Source organism: Filicampus tigris, chromosome 14 (assembly GCF_054856515.1).
Source record: "Filicampus tigris isolate MCC_2025a chromosome 14, RoL_Ftig_1.0, whole genome shotgun sequence".
NCBI classification, from domain to species: domain Eukaryota; kingdom Metazoa; phylum Chordata; class Actinopteri; order Syngnathiformes; family Syngnathidae; genus Filicampus; species Filicampus tigris.
In genome coordinates, this window is record NC_141230.1 from 9,007,403 (window position 1) to 9,030,880 (window position 23,478).

The 23,478-nt window shown below is 50.3% G+C and overlaps 1 protein-coding gene across 4 annotated transcripts in view; it reads left to right on the plus strand.

Moving 5' to 3' along the window:
- Positions 1-21,452, plus strand: part of bcor (BCL6 corepressor) — a 44,005-nt gene extending 22,553 nt beyond the window's left edge. For 2 of the 4 annotated variants that reach the window (XM_086051560.1, XM_086051558.1), the window contains exons 4-14: positions 71-127; positions 699-873; positions 1,821-2,096; positions 3,553-3,822; positions 6,050-6,360; positions 7,390-7,674; positions 14,404-14,570; positions 15,221-15,366; positions 17,590-17,667; positions 19,099-19,252; positions 20,405-21,452. In XM_086051560.1, the coding sequence (XP_085907686.1) occupies positions 71-127; positions 699-873; positions 1,821-2,096; positions 3,553-3,822; positions 6,050-6,360; positions 7,390-7,674; positions 14,404-14,570; positions 15,221-15,366; positions 17,590-17,667; positions 19,099-19,252; positions 20,405-20,759 (2,274 nt within the window). In that variant the 3' untranslated portion in view covers positions 20,760-21,452. The remainder of the gene's footprint in view (positions 1-70; positions 128-698; positions 874-1,820; positions 2,097-3,552; positions 3,823-6,049; positions 6,361-7,389; positions 7,675-14,403; positions 14,571-15,220; positions 15,367-17,589; positions 17,668-19,098; positions 19,253-20,404) is intronic. The other 2 variants (XM_086051562.1, XM_086051561.1) reach the window with 2 other exon arrangements.
- The last annotated feature ends 2,026 nt before the right edge of the window (positions 21,453-23,478 follow it).

Consider the following 23,478-nt stretch of genomic DNA (forward strand, 5'->3'; position numbering starts at 1 on the left):
TTTACAATAAACTCAAGAATGAATTGATGGACAGTTATATTGAGCCCACCCCCCCATTCTAATTGCTTAGATGGAACTCATATCACGAGAGGGGAGTAATATAAGTCAACCTGCAGCTAACTGGGAGGTCAGTTCTTTACATTTCTTATCACATCTGCCTCTGATGGCCTCTGTCTCCTTGTTGTATACTCTGTGTCGCTGCACACTCCTCCTTTTTCGCACTGCCTCTTTTCCCCCTTCTTCAACCCCCACCCCTCCCCCGACCCCCCTTCCTATCCGCCTCGGGGCTTAGATGTATGTTGCCTAGCCATGTTTGTATTCCAGGAAGCGAAGATGTGCCAGGACTTTAAGGCCCAGCGCGCATGGACTCACAGCGGCTGCAGTAGTCTAACCTGTCTTGATGCTTGTTCCCCCACCCCACCTTTTTTGGCTTGTGTGTCGGTTTAATTTCTTGGTGTGTTCTTTGAATTAAAAATGTTAAATTTCCTTTAAAAAAAAAAAAAAAAAAGTGATTCTTTTTTTTGTAATGTACTGTACATTCATTTAAATGTTTTGCATTCATCGCTTTTGAGGCCAGATTGAGGCTTAGGAGTGGAGAGTGTGTGTGGCTCGGCCAGACGACGAGTGGTCTTCATGGGATTTCTCTGCATTTCTTCTTGTGTGTGTGTGTGCGTGTGTGCGTGCGTGCGCGTGCACAGCGGGCGATGATGCGGTTCTCGGAGCTGGAGCTGAAGGAGAAGGAGGGCGGCGGCTGTGGCGGCGGCAATGTGTGCGTGTCTGCCCCAGCGGCGGGACGAGAGCTGGCGGACGGCCAACGCAGAGAGCGAGCGCTGGAACTCGGCCAATACGCCACCCGGCATGGGGAGAGGGAGGGTGAGCGCGCACACGCACACACACCGTGTATGCGCGCGCACGTACATCAGCATGCTGTAAAGGAGGACTCGGGGAGCGGCAGACAAACAATAAGTGCGCTGGCGTGCACATGCGGCAAACGCTGTGGCGAGCGAGACCGGGTCACTCTAAAAAAAGACACGCTCTTCCTCTGCCGGCGCAGACGCTCTTGCACAAGCGCGAGCGAGCCGGAGGGACGCGAGGGGGGAGTTTTATTTTCAAGAAGCCTTTTGTGCTTATCTGCACGCAGGGATATGATCGCGAGGGAGGGTGAGGAGGGAGAGATTGCGCGAGAGTGAAAGCAGTGTGCGATGAGTGGGGGGCGGGGGGTCGGGGAGGGGGGTTGGTGAAAGCGGATGGGAGAGCGCAACAGAGAGAGGGACGGAAAGCGGAGGGGGGGGTGGTGGCGGGCGGCGGGGGCGATAGTTAGGTTGGCGTGGAGCCCAGCTGCGTGTTGGAGCGAGGCCGGGGCTGACGTGTGAGCCTAATTATGGCATGGAGAGGGAATCTGGGAGCGAGGGAGAGGGAGGGGGTTTGGAGTCACGCTCTATGTGAGAAGGGCGTGGTGCGGTCATGCCGTGGGGGAGGACAGAGGACACGGCGGCGGAAAGGGGGGAGGAGGGGGGAGGGGGTGGCGAGCGAGCGAGCGGGCGGGCGGCGAAAGTACACAGGATGTTGTCTTGCCTCCGCGGAAGTGGCGGCGTCGGCAGTCAACCATCAAGCCGCTGGCTCGGCTGACTTCAGATTAGAAAGTCTTTTTACCCCATCAAAGTTTTACTGCCCGTCTTTAAAGCGGAATAAAAGCTGCCTGCTTCTTAACTAGCGTCTTCGCGCTGACGCCGCCTGCCAGCAGCACCACCCGTTGTTTCTTGGCTTTCTTTCATCTTCCCTCGCTAACTCCCCGCTCCCCATTTGCCATCCGTGCTCAGGTGTCCTGCTGGCGTACCCGAATAACCGTGTCCCAGTCCTTCAGCGATGCGGTGCCAGAGAGTCGGCCAGCCTGGGCGACGGCGCTCGCAGGCTGGCGTTGGACTCGGAAGGGCTTCCCCCCGCCTCGGCGGCGAGGGAGTCTCCCGAGGAGGCGCTCGGTCATGACTTTGGCGCGGGCAGGAAGCGCCTGCGCGTTCTCAAGGTGGAGCAGGACTCTGAGCAGGAGGAAGACGAGACGATGTTCCACCCTCAGAAAAGAGCCAGGATGTCTGCCGGTGAGAATGTTAAATTCTGCGGCGCCACCCACACACGCTGCGTTCCTTTCCTTCAGATGTTCACCGCACGTCCGCCGTGTGTCCCCCTCTTGTTGCTTTATGAACAGAAGTTCCCCAAATCAATTCCGCCGTAAAATTAAACGACATTACTCGGAAACAACCCCCACCCCCTTCAGCGCTCAGCCTATATATCCCCCCCCCCCGCACCCCCGCCCCCTTCCCGTCATTCGCTCTGTGCGGCAGCCAGCAACGGCAAGTGTTTAATCCCGTCTTTGAGGCCGAGCCTGAGCGCCGAGCGAGGAAGAGGGGCCAGTCATTCTCTCGCTTCTTTCAACACCGTTCCTCTGCGCCGCTTACCCACCGCCACCTCCCTTTTCAAAGCTGCTCTTTTCTTCTCTTTTCATCTCCCCTCATCTGTTTGGGTCTCCTCCTTTCGTCTCCCCCCCCTCCGGCGTGCGGTACCACACTCTCCCGCGGCAAAAGCTGACGAGTCAAACGTGCGTCCCATGTGAATTTTCGTCTTTGTGTTTCATTTTCCCCCCGCTAAAGTCTTAGACCTTTTATCCTTATCCTTTTTTTTAATCATCCATCAGTCCGCGTCGTGTCTGAGAGGTGTCCAAATTAATCGATTACTCAACAATGAATTGAATTCATCGACAACTATTTTCAAAATCGATTAATTGCTTTGAGCCGTTGTTTGTCTTTTTTTTATTATACAATTCCTCTGATTTCCCGCCTCTCGGCAGCAAATATTCTTGGACTTCTGTAGTCAAATAATTATTTGCAGCCGTAGTATGCATAACCTGGAATTGACATTTAGTTGAACAATGAAGCAGCGTTGAAAGTGTACATCAAACTTGTAGCCCTTTGCATGAATCGCTACCTAAGAAGGAGCTTTCAAAATCACTCCCTCTTGCTCGTGTGATATTGCCAAATTACCAAATAAACAACAATTACCGGTTCATGAAAAATATCAAGAGAAAATTGCAGTAAACAAAGCAAAATACGTTTTTTATCCGATTGTTCGATGAATCGATGGAATAATCGAGAATAGTGAATTCTAAAATTATTCACTAGTCACAACCTTTGTCTCAATCCGTAAAATGTGGATTTTTATCGGGGATTAATGCCTTTTTAAGAGTTGAAATTGTATTTTACCATGGTGATTGCGATAAAAAAAAAATGACGGTTGTCAGTGTTATCACAATGTTACTAAAACGAATCTAAAGCAAAAAAAGAATTAGGGATGCCAGCAGCGTAAGCATTGCAAGATTGGTGGTTTCGGTTATTGCCGTCCTACGGTTTGTCCAGCCATGCTAAAAACTGTCGTAATCATGAATACAATTTGTAAACCGGAATCCTCCATTTTCAACTGTAAACCATTTCATCCCTACTTTGTACTTGCTTGTCTACGGCTTTCATTTCATGTCGACTTGACAAGACATTTTGTTCGCAGATGAGCACGAGCAGACCAGCGCTGACGACGACGCCGAAGACGAGGATGACGACGAGGTGCGGAAGCTCAAAGTCTGCATCGAGCTGAAGGGGCTGCGGCTTAGCAAGCCCGCCCAGGGGGGCGCCTCGCCCGAGCGCCCCCAGATCAAACAAGAGCAGCCGTGGCCTCGCTTGCTCGGCCCGGCGCAGACCCAGCGAGAGCGCGACGAGCGAGCGCTGGCGCACAGAGCTGACATCAACAGGAAGTGGGGCTGCGAAAGACTGCTCAACGGTGAGTGTGCGCCGCGCCACGTCGCGCGAGTTCAGCCGGGGTAACGGAAATCTATCTTTGGCTTTCGCTTTCTTGTTGAGCCGCCTGTCTAGAGGGGGATTTCCCAGGAGCCTTTTTGGAAGCAGGCGGAGGAAATGAGGTAGAGGATACTTCCTTCTGCCAAGGGGGAAAGGCTGCGAATCAGAGATGGGAGCTGGGGGACGCGAATCTAAAATGCCGCCCTCCTCTTGTGATTTGAGTTTTTTTTTTTTTTTTTCCACCGGCCTACAGCGTGCTCTGTGACAGCGATGAAAGCGCGCACGATCGAAGTGGCTGCTGGAGATATGCGTGGGCAGGTGTAGTGTGACTAATGTGTGATAATTCCCCCCCCACCCCCAACAGACCAGTCGCAGGGAAAAAGGCGAGCGGGTGTGTGCGCGTGTGTGTGTGTGCGGGGGGGGGGGGGACTGGAGTGGGGGGCTAACTTATTAAAACCATGCGCTCCCTTCTTCGCGTGCCCAGACTGAAGCGGAGGGACGAGCATGGCGAAGAGGAAAATAAAAGAGCAGGCGGGAGATGAAAGAAAGTGAATAAATCAGAGAAGATTTGGGTTTTATGTTCCCTGCAGAAACCACAGGCCTTGATTGGCCGCTGATTTCTTTTCATTATTTTTTTTTTTCTTCCCTGCTTTCACCTTTTCAGATAACGTCACCTTGGCAACAGCCCTGCAACGATTCTTTTTTTTTTTTTTTTTTTTTTTTTTTTTCTCCCCTCCACTCAGTTAGCTTGCGTCTGTCAGGGCTGCAGTTTGTCCTTTGTTCTCCAACGTGCCTGATGTGGACGAAAGTATTGGGACACCACTCTAATGAATGAATTAATCAGTTGTAGGCTAGTACGGAGCGAATCTTGATTCTTAACCATCGGACATTTAACCTCATTTGCCAACCTTTGGTAGGAACTATAATCCACCTTCAGAAACTTATGCACACACAAAATAGGCTTTTTCTCTGAGATCCCGTGAAAAATGTCGCGTCAGAGCCCTAACGGTATCTCGACGGGTAATTGCCGTAAACGTGCGCACTTTCACACCACGACACCGCATCCCACAGTCGGATCATTAAATGTGTCAGCGACAGTTGGGCGGCGTTAAACGTCACACCGTGTGATTGCAGCATTGCGCTGCGGAATACCCTCACACACAGGTGCTGTCCCCAACTCTTGACATCGCCACCACAATTCTGTCAGTGGCATTACGCAAAACAGGTGGAAAGAAATTGACAGGCAGAGTGAAATGGCCGATAGCTTTAAAGGGGGAACCCGACTGCCATTTTTGCTAAGTGTCGAACTAGCTCTTCTAAATGTGTCTGTTTAACAAAGCATGTTGATGGGGTGCGGATCCGAACTATGTTCAGCTCCAAATGCTCGGTTTGAAATTTAACATGAAAGAATATGTAACCTGGTCTTCTGAATCTTGAGAAATAAATGGAGACGTTTGTCACTCTGACTGACTTTCTTTCCACCAAATGTGGTTTAGTGTTCGGATAGCCTAGCCAGCCAAACTGGATGTCAACGCCATGAACCTGGCACGGAGCGATGTTAAAGCCGTAATGTGACGACGGTTGCAAAAGCGGCGGCGGCGGCGGCGGCGGCAGCAGCAGCAGCAGCAGCAGCCTTGTTTGCTTTACTGTCAAGCAGCCTCATCAGTATGTGGGGGCGGGTCATCTTAATGCAGGAGTGCAGCACAAGGCCGTAGAATTTCGCATTCCTCCTCACCGGCCCCCCTGGCCAAAGCCATGTGATTTAATGACGTGTTTATTCTGCAAATTGTAACGTAATGCAAATCAAAGCGCACGCGGCGTTGGCTTCGCCGCGTTGGCTTCTCCGCATGCCAAATGCCTGACGAGGATCCTCCGGAGGAAACGGGTTTCCATTAAGCGCTTAAATGCCATTTTGACCTTGCGGTTTGCGAGGACCCAGCGTTTTTCTTCTCGGAAAGCCGCGTATTTGCGCAACTTGAGGCCGCTCTGCGTTTAAGATGATCCTTGCTGCAGTGCGCGTGCCTCTGTGTGTGTGTGTGTGTGGGGGGGGGGTATTTTCTTCCTGATCGAGCAGGCGTGCGGCGCTCGCAGACAGCTCTCTGCGCTCATTAATAAACCAGCAGAGGGTGAGAGATGGCCTTGCAATACCTTGCCGCCTTTCCACACACTAATGCCGTCTCCCTCCCCCCCTTCCTCTTCCTCTCCCCCAGGAGTCGCTGTACCTCCCCTTCACCCCGGCGGCCAGCTGAAGGACAGAGTGCACCCGCCGGGCCCCTTCTCAGGTGACCGTGGCCTCAGGGAGCCCCGGCGCGGCCCTCCCTCGCCGGGCGCCGAGCCCTCGCTGGGAGGCGGCCCTCCCCTCAAGCTGCGTCGTCATAGCGACGCGGACAAGCCCAAGGGCAAGCGGCCATGCAAGACCAAACACACCGGCCAGCGAGAGCGCGAGAGGAGAAAAGAGGCTGCGCCCAGCAGCCCCGGCCAGCGTTTCACGGCTGATCCGGGAACGGCCGAGGACGACAAGGTGAGCGCTCGGGTTTGCGGCGCCCCGGCCCGTCGGCGCCTCCGCTCCTGGGAAGCAAGCGCGTGTACGATGTTGCGGGGGCGGCCGGCGCTTTGACCTCCTCCCCCGCCCCGTGCCCTCGCCGCCTCCCCGCGGAGCGCCTGCCCGCCCGCCCGCCTGCCTGCCTGCCTGCCTGCCTGCCTGCGTGCGTGCGTGCGTGCCGACTCGTCTCGACGCTTAATTGTCAAGCGCGCCTCGTCCGGCCCTTTGTGGCGCGTCGACGTGTGCAAAGGGTGCGTGTCGGTGAGCATTCCTGACATAACAACAAAACCCCGGAGCAATTATACAGCGGCGCTGAACACGAGGCCCGCTCGCGTTCACTCCCTCCCTCGCTTGTGCGGCGAGGAATGTGGCAGCCGCGGTCGAGCGCATGAACTTCAAAAGCGTGGGGAGGGGGGGGGAAGGAAAAAAAAACCAGCATGGGGAAAATTGCGGGGGGAAAAAAAGGCGAGTTGTTTTCCGCCCGCGCCGCTCTCTTCCCCCTGCTCCTCCTCAGCCTGACAGCTGCTCCGACATGGAATTCCACAGAGAGGGCACGCACACACGCACGCACGCACGCACACACAAACGGAGGCAGGCAACTGCCTCTCTCGCCTGGCGCTCGCAGGCCTGTTGGTTTAGTGGTTCAAGGAAAAGTGGCGTGCCAGCCTGGAGCGTCAGTGCGGAGGCGCCGCGTGCACGTGTGACACATTGCGTGTCTTCCTGACATAAAAACAACACAGATGTTGCACATTAAGGCCTCGCGCGCGCACGCACGCACGCTCGCACGCCGGCACGCAGACAACAGCGCCATTGTGCCTGGGAAACACGTCATGAGCGGCGCACTTTGGAGCAGAAAGCCTTTCTTTCTCAATGGACCGTGCGTGCGCGCGCGTGTGTATTATGTCCACCTGCACGCGTGTGCGCGTATGTTCTTCAGTTTCCGCGTGCGTCTATGTGTCAGCGTCATTAACGCTTCCTCTCTCTCGCTCTCGCCCTCTCTCTCCGCAGCCGAGTGAGCAGCGAGAGGCTCCGAGGAAGCGAGCTGCCTCTCCTAATCATTATCCCTGCTCTCCAGTCAAGCCCTGCTCCCCCGCCGCGCTCTGTCCGCCCCCGCCGCAGCCCCAGGCCAACGGCAGAGCAGGCGGCATCCCGCCGGAGGTCATCGGGGCGCAGCGGATGCCCGCCGCCGACGCCCCGGTGGTGCGGCCCATCCCGCCCGAAGCCCGCCGGCTGATCGTGAACAAGAACGCCGGCGAGACGCTCCTCCAGAGAGCGGCGCGTCTGGGCTACGAGGTAATGGGGGGGGAGGGCTGGGCCGGGGGGGGGGTGCTCTCGCTCGGCTCCGCGCGCCTCTCGGCACATTTTACACTTCGCCTCGTTTCCCGTCTTCACTTCCTCCCCGCTTAAATTGAGCTCATTTTCTCGCCCCGCTTTGTTCCTGTCTGCGACGCGGCTCCACGCCTATTTTCAAAATTGTCTCTCTCCTTGCGTCTGTCCTCCTTTTCCTATCTTCATCCCTCTATTTATCTTCCATCACTTTCACCGGAGTGCAAGCTTTCTTCTCGCCATCTTTTTTCCTCCCCCCCACTGCCTCCTCCCGTTGCCTGCCTCGCTCTCCCTCTCTCTCTCTCTCTCTCTCTCTCTCTCTCTCTCTCTCTCTCTCTCTCTCTCTCTCTCTCTCTCTCTCTCTCTCTCTCTCTCTCTCTCTCTCTCTCTCCTCTCTCTCTCTCTCTCTCTCTCTCTGGTTTCCGCTCGTTCCCTCCCCCTTCTTTCCTCTCGGCGCTCTTTCTCTTCCTCTCTTTGTGACTCAGATTGTCGTTGGCACCCCGCGAGCGCACACACACGCTAAAACCCCCCCCCCTCGCCCCCCGCCCCACCCCCCTTCTCTCGCCTCGCTCCGCTCTCACATCTCATTAATTTTCCGTGAGGCGAAGTGTGACACACACATGGAGGCAGGCGCACACACACACACACACACACGCACGCGCGCTCACGCGCAGACGGCATCGGCGGAATCATTATACGGAGAAGAGCGGCGATGCACGCTGCCTCTCTCTCTCTCTCTCTCTCTCTCTCTCTCTCTCTCTTTCTCTCGTGCATCCGGACTTCTTTTCTTCCCTACCGCGCCGCTTTCTGGCAGTCGCCCCGCAGCGCAGCGCAGCGCAAGACAAGAATCTCCCATCGCTCTAAAGCTTTTAGATAGACCGGTTTTCCCACCTAAGCGCTTGGCGCCAGGTGGTGTTTAACGCAAAGGCGCCCTCATCAGCTTTGGCAGGCTCGCCGTCTCCGCTGCGATGCGGATTTTGCTCTGTTCGTGACGCAAATTCCAAGCTTGCCAGAACAACAACAAGGTAGAGGAACCGGAACACAGAAAAACAAGTCGACGTTCAGCTGTTTAGCGCTCACATGTTGACACGTAGCGAGCTTGGATTTTGCGGGTCAGCACTAAATCATGCCAACGTGTGCGCGAGGTCTGGTTGCTTGATTAATTGGGCCCTGAAAGAGATCAGAAAGCCAGTTTCCACCAAGCGGTATTCAGTTCAGGATTTTACCATTTTTCCCAAACGCATTTTGTGAAGGGTTCCAAAATAGCCGACTTGTACCTCATTGTTGTGTCGTATACTACCCAAAGTAGCGAGCGCAAAAGTAGTGTAGCTCAACTTGCCGTAGCTGATGTAATGTGGCTCTTCTTAGAATGCCATTTTGTTGAGTGTATCAACAGCGCCTCAGATGGTTGTAGCCTAGCACTGCACTCCATTTTACCTCACGTCGTTTATCAATCCTACACAGTCCAAACTAAATGATGGACTAATCGATTGATGGCTCGTCTTTAGAGAGAAAAAAAATCTGCTACAAAAACAAGAAATGTACGGGTTGGCATGAACTCTTTGTTGACTGTGTGACTTTTTTTTTCCATTCGACGGCCACTTAAACTGTGTGTCAAGTCATTTTGTTGGCGGAGCTGACACAGCTAACATTAGCGAGTTTATATTGTTTTTAACGACTACTTTTTTTGATGATGTTATTGAAACAAATCTTTCCAAACTGTGCCGTACTAAACCGCGAGGTGGCTTCGCGGACACTCGACATAAATAGAGCCAAGGTGCCGTCCGCACGTTGCCTTTTAATTAAAGCCGGATGGCCCTTTGTCTCTCTCCTTCTCCCCTCCTCCTCCGTCCCTTGTGCGCCTCTCCCCTTGACAGATTTTCCAAATTGATTTATTGATCGGCGCAGTTTAATGCCTCCTCAGCTGCGCCGCGTGTCCGCTCGCTCGCTCGCTCGCTCGCTCGCTCGCTCGGCTGCCTCTGCGCTTTCCACGCGTACTCTCGCGTGTGTAATATCTTTAATCACCAGCAGAGGCATCTTCACCAAACTGTAAGTAGGTGTGTGCGTTGCTCATTAACCGGTTGCTTTATGGTCACACGCACATTCAGACCCACATTTATGATGATTAGGCGTGTGTGCGTCATGATGTGTGTGAGTCAGAGCTGGAGAGCGGGCGGCGGAGAGTGTGAATGAGAGGTAAGCGCTGGGAGTATAATCGCGTTCTAATGGCCCTCTAATGTGCCGTGGTGACTGCGGTTAGCGGTGGCGGCGGCGGCGGCTGTTCTTCCTTCCTTCCTCCCTCGCTCGCTCGCTCGCTCGCTCGCACACAAACACGAGGAGCGGCGGCGGCGAACGGCAGCGGGACGCAGTCAGCCGTGCGGGAGAGAAGCTGGCTCGTCTCTGTGATTTATGTGTCTCTCTCAAACGTTTTATTCCCCTCCCGCTTCTTTCTCTTTTTTTCCACTCCCCCCCACGCCAACCCTCGCAAACCCCCGCACCCCACCCCTTTTAGCATTTTTTTTTTCCTCCCCCCCTTCCTGCGTGCCGAGAGGGGGGAGGAGAAAACCTGAGACTACACAAACAAGGCACTGGCCGCTGCGCAAACAACACCCCCGCCTTCCCCTCCTTCCCTCCATGCCTCCCTCCCTTTCTTTCTCTCGCTGCCTCTCAGGAAGCGCGTCTCTCACTGCCTGCGTGTGATAAGCCTGGGGCAGACCCCTGGGGCTCCCACACGCACACACACGCACACACACACACACCAATTTATGCATAGTGCCTCTCACACACACACACACACACACACACACACACACACCAGCGTACAAGCCTGTAGAAGCACAGCGCTTGTCCCATACTGGTGTTTTAGTGCCGCAAGCTCCAGGCTTATCACACGCAGGCAGCGAGATATAAGGGCCTGGGAGACAGTGACACAAACGCTCACACACGCACGCGCGTGCACGCACGCGCACGCACATTTGCTGATTAGTGTGACACACGGAGTGACACTAGTTATGACCTAATAAGCACACGTACAGTCACGCCGGCATGCTCTTCTGAACAGGCCGCACGGAATGACTGATGTTACAAAAATAAATGAGGAAAGGAAAAAAAAAAAAAAAAAAAAAACACGCTATCGCACACCCACACACACCTGCACATGCAAATTCCTAATCATCTTAGGCGCACACACGCGCGCACGCACTCATTTAACCGTCCACGCACACAGAAGGAGCAGCTTGTGCAGACCTTGGCGCACACACATAATTCGAGACGCGCGCGCACACGCTCCCGATGCCCGGGCGACACCGCGCATATATTCATGTTCGTTTAGTTTCGCGCTCCGTGCCGGCGCACATGAAAGCCCACTCGCTCGCTTCTTCCCTCCCTCACTCCCCTTTCTATTCGCTCGCTCGCCCCTCGTCTGCCTCACTCGCTCGCTGGCGGAGCATTTGAAATGGTAATGAGCAGAGATGCTGCGGATGTCTTCATCCGTCTCTTCAACCAACCAACCCACCAACCAACTCCACGACCGACAAACCCCCAGCCCCCCCTAGGAACCCCCCCCCTCCCCCCCCCAAAAAAAACCCCACCCCGGCCCTGCCCGTGCCGGGTGCTCCAACAGGCCCCCTCGCTTGAGCCCATTGAAAGCCGGGATAAAGGTGCAATCTGTCATTTATTCTCCTCACATAAATCATGTCTGATTTTCTCTCCTCAAGCCGGCGTACGAGGAAAGCTGGATTGCATTTTAAGTACCCGGCGCATTTATAATCGGCAAAACTGGGGAATTGCGGCGATTTGGACTGTTTGCCTGAGGAGATAAATAGACGGACTTTTCATGCCGAGTTGTCGGCTTCTAACCCAACCTCACATTGTCACAAATGGATGAAACGTTTGCAGTGGCCTTCCAAGGGCGCTCATAGCAGGATTTGCGTCGTACTGTGTAGTGTAACTTCAAACTGGTTCGTTTCTGCATTAGAAAAACGTTAACCCTTGCTTGTATGCGATAAAAACAATGAATGTGTGCAACTGGCATGCATGCTACTACTTTGTTTTTAGGTCTTTGTTTAACACAAGCCTGAAAACACAAACATAAGACACGTTTCTGAAAATTAAAAGGGTTACTGTTTTACTCTGAACTCACTGTCGTCCATCACTAACCACCACTAAAACAGTAGTAAGATGATAATTTAAGTAAATAATTTCACGAAAAACACTTCTTGGCCGTAAATGCAAAGCAATGAAATGGAAAACCGTACGAAAGGCGTTAATTGAACATATTCTAACTCGAACTATTCAACCTCGAAATGCCGTACGAAAGAATGTCCAGGCTGCCCAAAAAGGATCAGCTTTGTTGCCACAACTCCTGCCTGTCAACTTAAATATTGTAGTTGTTAGTTGCAATTTTTTTTTTTTTTTTCATCTTCATAGTACGCTATGACTCGTAAGCTACAAAGCGGCATACATCCTACGTCTGGGCACATTCGGAATGCGGCCTTCGCCGCTGATGTAAGAGGAGGTTATGCGGAGGCGGGAACAGATGACGCTAACGGTCTCTTGAATTAATGAGCATTAAACAGTCCCTGCTCGTTAGGATTGTCGCCCATTAGCCGCTAGCCTGCTAGCCTGACCGTTCAAGTATAGTCACGTTAACGAGACGCAAAAGTCGGGCTTGTTTATTTCATTTCTTAGTATTTGTTTCCCTTTTGTTTATCATTTATAGTTGTTTTTAAGACGGGGGTGTATTTGTTGCAAATCTGTCTTATACTCGGGAGAGGTGATTATCCATTTCTGACTTTAGGAGCAAAAACATTCCAGCTTACCGGGCTTGTGGCCCTGCTCCCTCAGCTAGCGTCGCCCAAAGAGCGCGCACACACAAACCTCCGCTCGTATGCGTGGCGCGTAGCCGGGCCGTGCTGCAAGGGGTTAAATGTCTGAGTGATGCATTGATTGCAGGCGAGCGCAGGGAAGCATTCTAGAGAGGGAGATTAGAGGACGGAGGGAAAGCGGCGGCGGTGGAGGAGGAAGGGGGGGCTGCTGGGAAGGGATGTGTGCGTACGTGTGTGCGCGCGCGCCTCATTATACTGCGGAGACGTGTGTGTGCGTGTATCTGGCGGGAAGCCGGGGCTCTCGTGCTAAGCTCCTCGCTCTCTCCCAGCGATATTAAACACGGCTCCAGAGGTTTAGCGCTACACCTCCTCCACAGCCACACACGCATGCACACACGCGCTCGTCAGCGGCACGTAAGCGCGCGCGCGCGCGCAGGCGAGCTGCATTTCAGCACTGTCGTCGTCGTCAGCCTGACGCGCACGGCGCGTACGTGCACACACGCACACACGCGGAATCCCCAGAGGGGAGCTTCGGCACAGCGCTCCTGAATCTCTCTCCGGCAGGCAAACGCAATTCTGGCAGCGGGTGGAAACCAGTTGGCGCGTCACTCGCGAGCAAAAAAAAAAAAAAAAAAAAACTAACTCCCACTTCCCCCCCCTCTTTACTCTCACACTTTTTCTTGCACACACTTGTTCACTTCTCCCCTTTTCCCGGTATCTCCCTCCCTTCCTCCTTCCACAACCCAAATCGTCCTCTAAATCACTCTTATCGCCGCGCGCGCACACACACGCACGCACACACACACACACACACGCACGCACGCACGCACACACACACACACACACACACATTTTGGACCGCCACCCACGACAAGCCCACCCTTTCATCTCTTGTTATTGTCAGCTGCGGCCCAGCGGACGGCCCCGGCAGATCTCATCCGCAGACTCATTAATCTGTCATCTGTCGGGGTGTTGCCTTCGCCGCCGCGGCCCTCCTTCCGCCCGCTCCATTCCCCCCGCCAGTCAAGTCTGCCCCCTCCTCGCCCCCCCACCCCTTCTCCTTCCGTCCCTCCAGCCGCCCTTTCGCGCAAATGGGGAGCGAGCGAGATAAACACTTGGAGCAGCTGGAGGGCGAGAATTAGCATAGAAATGGAAGTTTGGAGTCATTCCCCAGGTTCACAGGAGGGAGGTCTCGGCGGCGGGCTGTTAGAGGGACAGCGCCTAAGCGTTGCCGTTTATACGCAGATATGGATGCACCTGGGTGACATAATTAAAAGCCTAATTTAGAAAAATCCAGATAAATGCGGCAGCTCCTATTTGTTTTGCATTTCTCCACTGACATTCTTATCAGAACAGAACGCTCTCCCTCCTCCCCTCCCCTTCTCGCCATTTCCTCCGTTTAGTAGCAGCAGACACGGCGGCGGTCCAATAAAAACCAGCCCCGTCTATTTTTCTGCTGGATGCCGGCTGTCGCGGCCCCGAGACCAGAGAAAACATTTCCAGCTCTTGAGTGCTTCCATCAAATCTCTTTGTTCCGCTTCCATTACGCCACGCTCGCTGCCCGGGCCCGCCGTGACTGTCTCCGCACGCGTGCACGCCTTCGGAATCTGGCAGGCGACACGTCGTTGAGTCATACTCGGTCTCCTGGCCTCGTTTGCCGCCAGCTGCAGCATTATGGAGCGTTTGTGTGCGAGTTTTATGTTAGTCCGGCCGGCGCAGGAACACGCTCATTTCCCCTTCCCCCTCCTCCCTCTTCCCCTAATTTGGCCGCCACAGGAAATTTTATATGCTAGAAGCCGTCTGTCTTTGTACGACTCTGTTGTTTTTCCCTCCCGTGCTGAGCCGTGGCGCTTGTGTTGGCTCCCTACAGGAGGTGGTGCTCTACTGCCTGGAGAACCGAGTGTGCGAGGTGAATCACCGGGACTACGCCGGCTACTGCGCCCTCCACGAGGCCTGCGCCCGCGGCTGGCTCAGCATCGTCCAGCACCTGCTGGACTACGGGGCCGACATCAACTGCAGCGCGCAGGACGGCACCAGGTACCACCTCGGCCGGAACCCGAAACCCCGCGCGCTAACACACGCCCAACGCCGACAAAGGCGCAACGCTAACACGTGGCCTCCTCAGCATGCGCCAGTGGGCTGCGTCAGGGCTTACTCATGTCACGTCACGCGTCGCTTGCGTGATGGATTTGATCGCTTCTTGCCAAGAGCGTCATGGCGACACACAAGCTCCGCAGGTTGCAACTCGAAGCTGACAACTTGATATTCCCCCGGAGACTTTGTTCGCGAACCGGAGTCGTTTTTGAAAAATGAGTAGAAATGCAATCAATCTGCTGAGTGTTCCGCGTGAACGCGGTTTGTTCATCATCGTTCACAAACCGAAGCAATATCCGTTTGGAAACTTTAGTCGTAAACCCGTTTGTGATCCGAGGTTCCTCTGTGTTCCCCTCTTGTGGGTGAAAAACAGACTGTTATTTTTTTCCCCCGTCAAGAGCCTTCTTCCAATCTCATCATGGACAAAAGATGGTGTCTTTTAATCATCTTTTTTTTTTTTTTTTTTTGTCAGAGCTGACGCGACTGTAATTTGCCAACTTTCCCACTAGGCAGAGCGACTTCAATTTAATCTGCTTTTCCCAAAATGAGATTCATGCGCAAGTTACTTAAAATGATTGCGCTTGTGTTTGTAGACCCATTCACGACGCAGTGGAGAACGACCACCTGGACGTGGTGCGCGTCCTGCTGTCCTACGGGGCCGACCCCACCTTGGCAACGTACTCTGGCCGAGGCCTCCTCAAAATGACCCACAGTGACATCATGGAGCACTTCCTCACCGGTAAGCCATTTTTTTTCCCCTGGCTGCTCTTTCCTAGTCGTCACTGAAGCACGCTTCCGCCAAGTGCTTCAGTTGATTCCGCGGTACAGTTTGCAACGATAAACTGCGATCTGGCTTGAGCTTCCATTGCGGGGTGTGTATGTGGGGTGGTAACGTCTGCAACATTTACACAAAGAGAGGGTGGGCAGCTTGGCTCAGGTGGTACAGTGCTTGCCTTTGGTCCAAAGCCCCCATAAGCAAGATATCGAACCCTCCGGATGCTGCGTCATCAGTAGGCGAGGAGAAGACTCATTTAATATTTAGGTAGCCTGACGGTGGAAGCAGCCAACGAATTCAATCGACAGATTCAAGTTTTGGGTGTGAAATAGGAGTCAAGTGTTTTACATACTGTCGATGCTTTTCTTGCAGCTAGCTTTGTGGTAGAGTTCGCTGTAAGCCGCCGAAATGCAATTCATGCATAAAACGTCTGCCTTCCATTTAGTGGACAACAGTGTATTGAGCTCACCCACCACTGTGGTCGGCACCCCCAACCAAAGGGTGCCCTGATTGGGATTTAGAAAAAAAGACATAACTGTAATTCACTTCAAATGTTTGTACCTGTCGACAACACACCGGCAGAGATTTGACCTTGCATTACAAAATGTCGCAAGGTCGGACAGGGGATCAAATGGGAAAGGGGGGGGGGGGGTCGGTGGGTGGTTTGGGGTTGTGCGTGCATGTGATGAGGGTTCAAATGTTAAAGCAGCCGCTCAGCAGCAGCCAGTCCCCGAAGGCCCCGATCCTGTTTGCAGCTCTTTCAGCGCCTCGACCTCAGCGCAACCTGTTGCTCCGAGTCCCGCTTTGCAAATGCTCACCCCCGCACCCCCCACCCACCCCGCTCCTCATTTTGCGCCCCACGCTCGCCTCCGGCCGTCAGCAGAAAGTGTCAGCCGCTGTCAGACCATCTCTCCCCTCCGGCGGTCCCCCCTTTTCCCCCCTCCCTCGACCACCTGTTAGACAAGGGAGTTTGAGCCCGCAGGAGTGCGTGCTGTTGCCTCTGAGCTCCTCTATCTGGTTACTTAGCAACGCCAACTGTGTTTGCTCAGCATACGTGAGGAAATGGGCTTCGCTCCGGCCCGGAGACTTTGCTTTTGTAGTGCGTGTTAGGGCCCGTGTGCGCCTCTCCCAGGTAACTTGAGATGGGGGGGAATGGGACTCGGCTGTTGCCGGCGCATAATGTCAGGTTGGACTCATTAAAATTGATCTAATCGGGGTGAACGCTGAAGAGAAAACGGGAAGCTGTAGCTAGATGCTTTAAGACGTTCATATCAAGGTGGGGAGGGGAACCTTTCTCCTATCAGCCTTCAATATAAATACAATAAATGATCAAATATGATGCAACGACGGAACATATGTTTATCATTTATATGTTTTGAGCATTTGTGGGCTAAATGTTTTGGGGCTTCTTAGAAATGGATCAAAATGCTCTCACGGCGGCCGTGTATGGACCACAGGCCACGGGTTCGTCAGCCCTCTTTATATGGAGGCGGCTGCAAAAAGGTGGTGGTGAACTTTGATAAGAGCGTGGACACGTCGATCGATGCCTCACGCTAGAGAGAGCGAGCGAGCGAGCGAGGGAGTGAGTGAGTGAGAGCGAGCGAGAGAAAGAGAGAGAGAGAGAGAGAGAGAGAGCGATGGCCGCCCTCCCTCCACCTGGTCCCACTCATCTGGAGGCCGTTAATCCCTCCAAACACACGCCAGACGCCCCACGCCTCAGCGCTGGCACAAAGCCCGGCTCTGATTCGCCGAATGTGTGTGCGTGCGTGCGTGTGTTTGTGTGTACGTGCTGAACACACACTTTGCTCTCGCCGCGTGCGCTTATCCAGCTCTCGCGCCGTGTGTGCGCGCGCGCGCACACCGGCAGAGCTGTGTGTGGTTCTTGTTCCTGGCAGCCGTCTGCAGCCCCGCTCTGAACTGAGCCAGCTTTAACCCAGCAGAGACAGTCGCTCCCTCCCCCGTGGTGAAGCTGCTGGCCCCTGACCATTAGCCCCCCTCCCCCCCCCCCACCTCTGCTCCACCACTCCACACTCCCCTCACACGTCCCGTCCTCCCTCCTCCTCCTCCTCCTCTTTTACTGCCGTTTATCCATTCGCCGCTCTTGTCTCCAAGGGCAATTGTTTGCCTCGTTGCCTGTCCCTCTGGGCTCCGGCTGGTGAGTCACATGCTCCTCTCCTCTCCCCATAGATTATTTTGCTGACCTTCAGGGCCGCGCAGATGACGACCCCGGAGTTTATTGGGAATTCTACGGCAGCGCTGTGTGTGGTGAGTACTGATCACAACGATCCCTTTATATCTGGCTGTAGAAGACCTTTTTTGTTCACCCTTTTTCTAATGCTGCTGTTCTGTACTGACGCGGAAATGGGGGGGACCGAGTCGATCCGGTGATTATCTGCCTCCGAAATTAATATGAGGGCAGTAAGAGGAGGCCCTTTCACACTACCTGTAAAACGCAATTTGGGAGGCCAATTCGACCTGAAGATTTTCTGCTTCGGAGGTAGAGCTGAAAGAGAAGCCACATTTACGTTGTTTTAAAAGCCGACATTTTTCAGCCGTGTCGCTGTTATGCATATAGGGTTCCCCTGAATTTTTATAATTCGCTACTCACAAGTTCACCTATTTGCAGATTTTTTTCAAATCTATCCTCGTTTATTGGTTAAAAAAAAAAAAACGTGCCAATTTACTGTTTTTATGCTCTTTCTGAAACGCCCGAAGGTGCCACAAGATGGCGCCAAAACCCTGTCTAATAGAAAAGTATTGCTCTGGTGCCATCTTGTGGCCGCTTGATGTCAAGGAACTGGAGCTTCTTCCAAAGCCCTGTTGAACAAAAAAGTGAGGGATGAGTGAGTACCGATACCAGATGTCATATCGAGCCTATCCCGGCCTTATTTTAAGGTATGGTACTGATACCAGCCACAGGTGCTTAAGGCAAAACAAAAACGAAACAAATCTGAAATCAAGTCCTCAACAGCAATAGTTGGTGCTGTACTGTGGCAGTTTGACACCTTGGCAATTCATGAGCTGAGTCACAAAAAAAGTCTTTGTTCACAAATTTTGGTCATTGTGTTAAATGTCATTTCTCAGAAGTACTATAGGTATCGGTATTCGGTATAAGTGAGTACTCAGAGGGACTACTCGTACTGGTATCGGTCTGAATAAAAGTGGTATGAAGATCCCTAAAAAAAAAAGTAGTGCTTTGGCATTTTTGGGGGTAATTATAAACCTTTTTTTTTTAAGTGGGGAGGGTGAGTTACTCTCAGCTTTTGATGTCTGCAGTAGGGTCCCTGTCATTGTCACAGAACAGATGGAACAAAGTTAACATTGCAATTTTTAGCCTTCAAAGGTACTGTCCAAACTATAACGGCGCCGTAAAAGCCAGCCTTTTTCCGCTTTGTTCGCGTGGCTCTTCTGTATAAACTGCACTGACGCAGTCGACCTGGCAAGTTTCCATCTTGTTAGGTAGTATCACAAGGTGCAACCGAAGCCCCTGTCGCCCTGCCTTTAAAAGCCGGCGTTATTCAGTCTTTCTTCATGATTTTTTTTTGTGTGTGTAATTTATACTGTGACAAAATCCCGCTTGGCTGTTTTTTGTGTAAAATGTGAAGGGGGGTCGCTTGTGATGCTGCCCTTCACTGAATCTTTGTGCGGCAAAGTATGTCCCAAGACGTCAGCTCACATTCGTTTTGCGCCTTTCAGAGTCTGTCGAGGAGGGCGGAGCCTATGACATCCTGGCCGACCCGCCGGGCCCTGACGACGAGGACGAGGACGACAAGAAGGAGGTGTTTGAATTTGAGTTCTCCGACCGGCCCCTGCTGCCGTGCTACAACATCCAGGTGTCCGTCTCTCATGGGTGAGCGTCCCGCCATTCCCAAGTGTTGGGAATAATGCAGTCCTTTTTGCCGTAATGCAGAAACACAATTTGGCACGCGCGTTACAATGCAATTTTACCTCGTTGTGAGCAGATGTCATTTTGTTGGACATCTCCACTTTTTTTGGACATCTGTAAAAAGTTTCTAACACGGAATTGGCACATATTCTTTGCGCCGTGAAACAAATATCTGTTTAAATGGGGACTTTCTGCATGAGTATACAGTCACTGGTCAGTTGATGAGTCACTGTTCCTGCAGAGATTGGGCCGTTTAGCTTTTAATCATTATACGCAGCACTTGGATTGGTTGTGATGTCACTCTGATTGTGTTTATCATTACACGCATAACCAGTGATTAGCCTTCAAAGTTGTTTATGTGCATCTTCTGTAAGATTGAAAGTGTAATGTTTTTAACAACTGACTTTTTAAATTTTATTTTAGTCTGTGACTATTGAAATGAATAGTTTGTTTCTTCTTTTGTACCAAAAATTGATTTTTAACAAATTAATGCTAAACTTCATTTTAAAATAATCCTTGAATGATATCATATTTTTCATACTTTGAATAAGAAAATGAATGAAATGTTACATTTTTAAGAATGAAGCAATTTAAGTGTTTGAATTAAAGAATATAATTGGTGTTTCAAATTATAAGGTTGTAATTTATAAACATGATACAAATAAATAAATAACAAAATAAATACAATAAATTGAAATAACTGCAAAAACGTAAAGTTCACTTTAAAATAAAAATCATCATTTCAAATATTGTTAAAATAAAACAAGTTACAATTTGGAATTTATTATAACAGTTGAATACATTTTAAATGTAAATTATATTTAAATGTATTTTGAAAATCAAAACTAACAGTTACAGTTAGTGTTGTAATGCCGATGTTTTGGCATTGTTTGGTCACACAAGCCATGAATACCACCTTCTTCTGATTGTAGGAAGTAATGCAGAAGTAGTGTAATATAATGCATATAATACTATGCAGTATAAAGAATAATGTAGCATCATGAACGACTTTCAAACGACATTAACTAGTAAACTAAATATAACTAATAAACTAAATAGATACAAGTTGTCATTTCTCATCCGTGATAAATGTTCTCTTTCCTTCCTCCCTGTCAGGCCTAGGAACTGGCTACTCCTGTCGGATGTGCTCCGCCGCTTGCGCATGTCGGCCCGCGGCTTCCGGCAGGCCTTCCCCCACATGGAGGTGGTGACGGTGTCCGAGGCCGAGTTCTACCGGCAGGCCTCGCTGTCGCAGCTCTTCTCCTGCCCCGAGGAGCTGGAGGGCTTCCAGCCGGACAGCAAGGAACTGCTGGACCTGGTGGAGGACAGCGGCGAACTGGCCGCCCTGCTGGGCTCCACACTGGAGTGCCTGGACGACAGCTGGGAGCAGGCCAGGGACAAACTGAAGGACAGGATCAAAGCGGCCGGCCAGGTGGGCCTCATCCTTAACCCGGCTCACAACAAGCACTGACCTTCTTCAATCTCTCGGGCTGCGGTTGGCTTTCCGGTCTGTCGGGGGTTGGTATGCTGCCTGGAGTTCCCCGCCCGGCACTGTACATAAAGACTTTTGGACCTGCTGGCTGACCTGGCCTGTGGTAGCTTAGCCATACGCTTGACTTTCAATAACTGACGGTTGTATTTTTTATAAATTAATATATGTACAAATAAATATAAATAAATATATGTATGTACATATACATATATGTATGTATGTATGTATGTATGTGTGTGTGTGTACATAAAGGTTTTTTTCTTCTTTCTGATAACCGGACGGCGTGTGAGCGCAGCACATTGTGCATGTGTGCTATTGAATGTGCTATTTGAGTTCACAGGGAGCACATGATGTACAATTCTTTTTGTTGTATCTTTTTTTTTTTCCTCATTTTGTAATGTTCAAATTGTGCTTCCTGTCCAGTCTGTAATTTAACACGCGGAGCTACAGCGTTGATTGTATAATAAAGTTTTATTGTAATACTGATCTTCACCCTTTGGCAAAGAGCTTGTGTATATATCTAACAGTGAGGCTACTGCAGTAAATCAAACTTTTTTTGGGTGTTCATTTTGTTTTGTTTTAACTTTGTAATTAAAATCTCCTAATTTGTATTTATATTTTACAAAAAGAAGTTGCTTTAAAAAAAATAAATATACAAACTGCAAGATGAAATGTGCGTGCCGCTCCTTTAATTGTGAGGTTATGTTTAGCGTTGGCGGGACTAAATGGAACTAAATGAATTGGTGTCAATGTCAAAATTAAACCGTTTAGCCAAATTGTCCGCGACGACCCAATCCTACATTGCCATCTTTAGGAATGCATTTGTATTGTCGCGAGCTGCACTTTGTCTCTGCACCCGCCAGCCGACAGCAAGCAAATTAATGCAGACCTGCAGCGCCACCAAATGTCAAAATTGGTCATTGCAGCACGGTACAATTACACTCGATGGTACTATCTTTCTGCATTTCCACGATGTGTCAGAAATGCCTCTATAAATACAATTATTAATCAAATGGAATTTATTTTTATTTTCCTGGTTAAATCATCTAATTTATTGTCTTCTTCTTTTCCTCTCAGCTTTTCCCTTCAGGGGTTGCCACAGCGAATCAATTGCCTCCATCTAACCCTGTCCTCTGCATCCTCTTCTCTCACACCAACTACCTTCATGTCCTTATTGTATTAATGTTAAAGTACAAGTTGAACGAAGTGACCAACTGAAATATGACTGCCTCGACCATTGTATTGGCATTTTTCAAGGATATTTACATTTACATTATTTCATATATACATTTCACAACTTAAAGGATAAAATAGATAAGAATTTATCCTATTACTTTTTTTTTTTTTAAATAAAAAACATTCAGATAAAACGGCAACATAGTAAGAGCTATTGCACTTTTATTGCACAGAAAATATAACAAATAAGTGACCTGAGTGTCTTAATGGTCCGTGTCTCTTTCGGTGATTGGATGTTACGTTTGAAACAAGATATTAAAAATTGAAAACGACGCATTATTTGATTTTCGTTTTAATATCAAAATATCAAAATTGAAATATAGCTTGATTTTCTAGATTGTTGTCTGGAGCGAGTAAGAAAATGTTTAATTTTATGTTTGGTTTGATCAAATTTTAATTCTAAAACGAAAATAGAATACTGTATACCACGAGACACAAATCGAAATACGGCTCATATGTTGGTTTTAGATTTCTGGAAGTTGTCACCGAAAGCATTTCTCCTAGTGACCAGGAGATGACGACAGCGTTGCGCCTGAAGACGATATCGTGAACTGTAGCCTCTGTTACATAAATAATAATAGTAATAATATATATAAAAAAAAACTAATAACAAAAAAAATCAAACTTAAATGAAAACCAACTAATTAAATAGCTTTTTAATTCTGGTCGAACATCTTTATTTTAAAAATGATAATCATAAGCTCGTGAAACAGGCCTGGACAAAATGGTGGTACTTTGCAAAAATGAGCCAAATTATGATGGCTACTCCCCCGTTGAGCAGCCGACATGTTTCTATATGCAGGTGACATATACTATCGGATGGAATCAATTTTGACCTTTTTGCATGACAGTGCACTTTAGTTGGCCCCAGATATATCTTTTGATTCCTGTTACCTGTCAAGTATGGAGGGGTTGCATTTTGTTGAATGTTCAAGTATATTGTATTTAGAATAATAAAGACGCACTTCTGGAGCCTGTTGCTTTTGCTTTATGTTGTTCCAACCTCACCTTCAAGTGGAAGTCAACCCAAAAATTGTCTTACATTATCACACATATGCATGTAGTCAAATCATTATCTTACACATACAATACACCTACCTACCTATATATATTTTATCACTCTAATGCTAACACAGCAAAGAGTTACAATTCTAGTTTCTCCTATTTACACCTGATTATTAGTCATTTTAAAATTTATTTATTTTTTAAAGCTTATTAAACATTGCAAGTGATTTACAAGATTCCAATTCAGTTTCATGATTGCCCCATAAATAAACTCCTTACAGGGACCCACCTTTGCTTTTTATTTGTTCTTTTCATGTTTGCTATTCTCAATAAGCCTAAGTAAACAAGGGAATTGCTTCAACAAATATTTTCTGGAGCGTTCCTTTGAACCAGATGATGTGACTGTGAGTGTGATTCACACTAGGTATCCCAACAACATTGCTGAACGGAAGAGGTT